Here is a 3,865-nt window from a genome sequence, read left to right as displayed (position 1 = left end):
GTGTGTGTGTGTGTGTATTCGTATGTATGTATGTATGTATATGTATATATCTATATATATAGATACATATAAATACATATAGTGTATATATTTGTAGATGATGAAAATAGATAACACGATTTAAATGTATTACCAGAATGACGAGTCATTATTCTTTGCGGACGACTTCTATGAGTATTTATTTGTATTAGCTCATACTGGGGAGTGTTCCAGCAAAAGATCGTTTCCAATGGTGACTACGCAGACGTCAGACGAATGAATAAATCTTGAGAAAATCTTTTCCTCGATAGATGCAATAGAAATAAAAATACCATTGCCATATCGTTTAACCGAAGATGTACAGTGTGCTTTAATCTGACTGTTTAATTTGTTGGATACATTCCAAGTAAAAGGAAGTTCCGATCTCACTGCTCACATAAATAAGCCAATGGTGATAATTCAGCTTTAAACGCATCATCAGAATTATCGCTCTCTTATATCTTACACAACCTTCGCCACGCCCCCCCTCCAACTACTACGTATCTAAAATAACCAAACCTAATCATCTAGGTTTCTGAATTTTGTGACCATGTCTGAGGATAGCTTGGCGAGTACCTCCTTGTTCTTCTCCTCACCATCATGAGGTTCCTGCATTCGGATCAAGTCGAGATAGTGAATTAAACACACGCAGACATTCACAGACACGGGATAGACAAGAGTCGACAGCACACATGCATTATATGCATTGATTCAATGCAAGCCTAGGCTGTACTGTGATAAAGCACAATGCGGCTTGGTTCATGCACATACCAAGAACTTCTGTGATGAAAGTCGGTTCAGAATGTCACTGCACTGATCTCTAATGATAGCCCACGTGATCTTTGTCTCGGAGTTGGCGCTGGCCTCGACGGAGTGGCGAGCCAAGTCACGGAACTGCATCAGATTCTTCAACATACCCACGCTGGTTTGTAGAGAATGGCAGTGAATGAGTTGTGTATGCACGTATGTATGTATGTAGGTAGATCGGTAGGTGTGATGTCAGAACAATCAGTTATGAGTGCGCAATAGGAACATAGTCGCGACGCCGCAACACAGTCAACTCAAAACAAAACAAATACCATCAAACGTTCGTTGATTCCCAATCGACACTCGACATGAATGGGTATAAATGAATGAATACGAGTGAAAGGGAGCATGCACAGGTACCCCTCGCAATGCACTAGCCATTAATACCGTGCAGCAGTGAAGACACCTAGCCCCATAACCCATTCTACCACCAACACCCTTTCACCCACCGAATGGATCTGTAAACTAGATATGGCCTGTACGCGACCGGCCTGATACTTACGTCTTGTAGAAGGGACAGTACTGATCGTACGAGGAGTAACCGTTCTGCTGCAAGAAATCGTCCTTGATGAGCTTGGCGATCTCCAGGGTGATCTTGTCGCCCTCGGCAAGCGAGTTCTTACCTACCAACTGCACAATCTCAGCCAGATCTTCCTCCTCCTGGAGAATCTCTTTACACTGGGTGCGCACGCGCAGGAACTCGGGGTCCATCTTCTCGTAGAAGGGTTCGAGGGCCTTTGTGTACTTGGAATAGGACAGCAGCCAATTCACGGACGGGAAATGTTTGCGCTGCAAGTATGTGTACGCGTGTGTATATGTTATTTCTCATGCACGTGGGTGTATGTGTTATTTCGTAAGTATATAATTTATATAACACCATGGTATCTCGTTGAGTAACAGATCGATCCGTCAGAAAGTGTACACAAGTTGCTCTCGTAGATGTTAAGAGGACCTGAACGAGCGGAATGGCTCTTTTGCATGCGACTGCAAGTCTACAAACACCTAACACCAATTCATACAAAAGTCAACGCATGCATTAAACAAGTATATATATATATATATTGTGTGTGTGTGTGCGCGTGTGTGTATTCCGTACTAACCTGGGCGAGCTTCTTATCCAATCCCCAGAACACCTGCACAATAGACAGGGTGGACGCGGTTACGGGATCAGAGAAATCACCTCCGGGGGGTGACACGGCTCCAACGACCGTGACAGACCCTTCACGCTTGGGGTTACCAATGCAGGTCACCTTACCAGCACGCTCGTAGAACGAGGCCAAACGTGAGGACAGGTAGGCCGGATATCCGGAATCAGCAGGCATCTCAGCCAGACGTCCGGAGATCTCACGCAGAGCCTCGGCCCAACGAGAGGTACTGTCAGCCATCATGGCGACTATTGGAGGGATAGGGATAGGCAGTCATTGGTGGAGGGGAGGAAACGAGTGGTACGTTAGGATAAGCAAGCACGGAGTGGATGAGGCGAGACGCATTGTAAGACAGGTGTGATGGGTGTGTTGTTAAAGGAGGACTGGGGTGTGCTTACATTACCAAATACTCTGAGAGATGAGGCACCAAAACCACAAGATCAGACAGTGTTTCTAGTCCAGCGACAACCAACACTCCAGCCCTCGCACAGGGCGTGTGCCTGACTCACCGTTGTAACCCATATCACGGAAGTACTCGGACAGGGTGATTCCGGTGTAAATGGAGGCCTCACGGGCGGCTACAGGCATGTTGGAGGTGTTGGCTACGAGTGTGGTACGTCTCATGATACTCTCTTCCTTGCCGTTGAAGGTCATGGTGAGCTCTGGGAAGTCCTTCAGCACCTCAGCCATTTCGTTACCACGCTCACCGCACCCGACGTAGATGATCACATCGGAGTTACTGAACTTGGACAGGGCCTGCAGCAAGTGAACGGTATCAGTCAGCAAGAGAGAGTCAGTCAGATCAATGCATAGTGTGTTGTGTTGCGTGGTGTGATGAGCATCTGCCTGTTTTCTCACACACACACTACAGCCGTCGCTTGCCGAGCATGCTATTATATACTACACCATTGAAATCGATAGCCTTGAGCTTTGCGGTTATCATAGCCTTTGAACGCTTGCATTGCCCATCACAGTAGTGCATACTGGTGCGCGCTCTCCACCTGTCCACAGCATGCGCAGCAAACACTCAATATACAGGTATAATCATATATACACCCTCCATGTACAGATAGAATCATACATGTGATCACAAATCAGCACTCACCTGAGAAATCACCGTCTTTCCGCACCCGAAAGCACCGGGGATGGCTGTGGTACCACCCTGCACACAGGGGAACAGACAGTCCAGCACACGCTGTCCGGTCAGCAGAGGGTAGTCAGCCGTCATCTTGTCGACCACGGGACGGGGTGAACGTACGGGCCATACCTATTCAGTGCGAGAGGCAGGAGGAGAGGGTAAGTGCGTGTGAGAGTGTGTGAGAGGAGACAACACTGGGTGTGACAAGCGAAGACATGTATATACAGAGCTGTTCACAATGAAGCTCTCTAGCACTGCGCTCGTGGATCGTACCAATCTATAACACCTATTGATGTCAACTTATCCACGCCTATAACACCTATTCTTATCAACCTATCCACGCCTATAACATCTATTGATATCAACATATCCACGCCTATAACACCTATTGATATCAACCTATCCACGCCTATAACACCTATTCTTGTCAACCAATCCACGCAACACCTATTGATATCAACCTATCCACGCCTATAACACCTATTGATATCAACATATACACGCCTATAACACCTATTCTTGTCAATCTATCCACGCCTATAACACCTATTGATATCAACCTATCCACGCCTACAACACCTATTCTTATCAACATATCCACGCTTACAACACCTCTTGATATCAACCTATCCACGCCTATAACACCTATTCTTGACAATCTATCCACGCCTATAACACCTATTGATACCATCCTATCCACGCCTACAACACCTATTCTTATTAACCTAACCACGCCTATAACATCTATTCATATCAA

The 3,865-nt window shown here is 46.2% G+C and overlaps 1 protein-coding gene across 1 annotated transcript in view; it reads right to left on the bottom strand.

Annotated features, from left to right (window-relative positions):
• Window positions 1-537: 537 nt before the first annotated feature.
• SARC_04637 (V-type proton ATPase catalytic subunit A) overlaps window positions 538-3,865 on the bottom strand; it is a gene marked incomplete at both ends in the record, with an annotated part of 7,315 nt that continues 3,987 nt past the window's right edge. The window contains 6 exons of the mRNA XM_014301526.1: window positions 538-627; window positions 790-940; window positions 1,328-1,614; window positions 1,926-2,218; window positions 2,480-2,726; window positions 3,076-3,237. Coding sequence (XP_014157001.1) covers window positions 538-627; window positions 790-940; window positions 1,328-1,614; window positions 1,926-2,218; window positions 2,480-2,726; window positions 3,076-3,237 — 1,230 coding nt within the window. The remainder of the gene's footprint in view (window positions 628-789; window positions 941-1,327; window positions 1,615-1,925; window positions 2,219-2,479; window positions 2,727-3,075; window positions 3,238-3,865) is intronic.

This window comes from Sphaeroforma arctica (assembly GCF_001186125.1).
Source record: "Sphaeroforma arctica JP610 unplaced genomic scaffold supercont1.268, whole genome shotgun sequence".
Lineage (NCBI taxonomy): Eukaryota > Ichthyosporea > Ichthyophonida > Sphaeroforma > Sphaeroforma arctica.
Note: the sequence above shows the minus strand (reverse complement) of the source record. Positions and strands in the feature narration are given on the sequence as shown.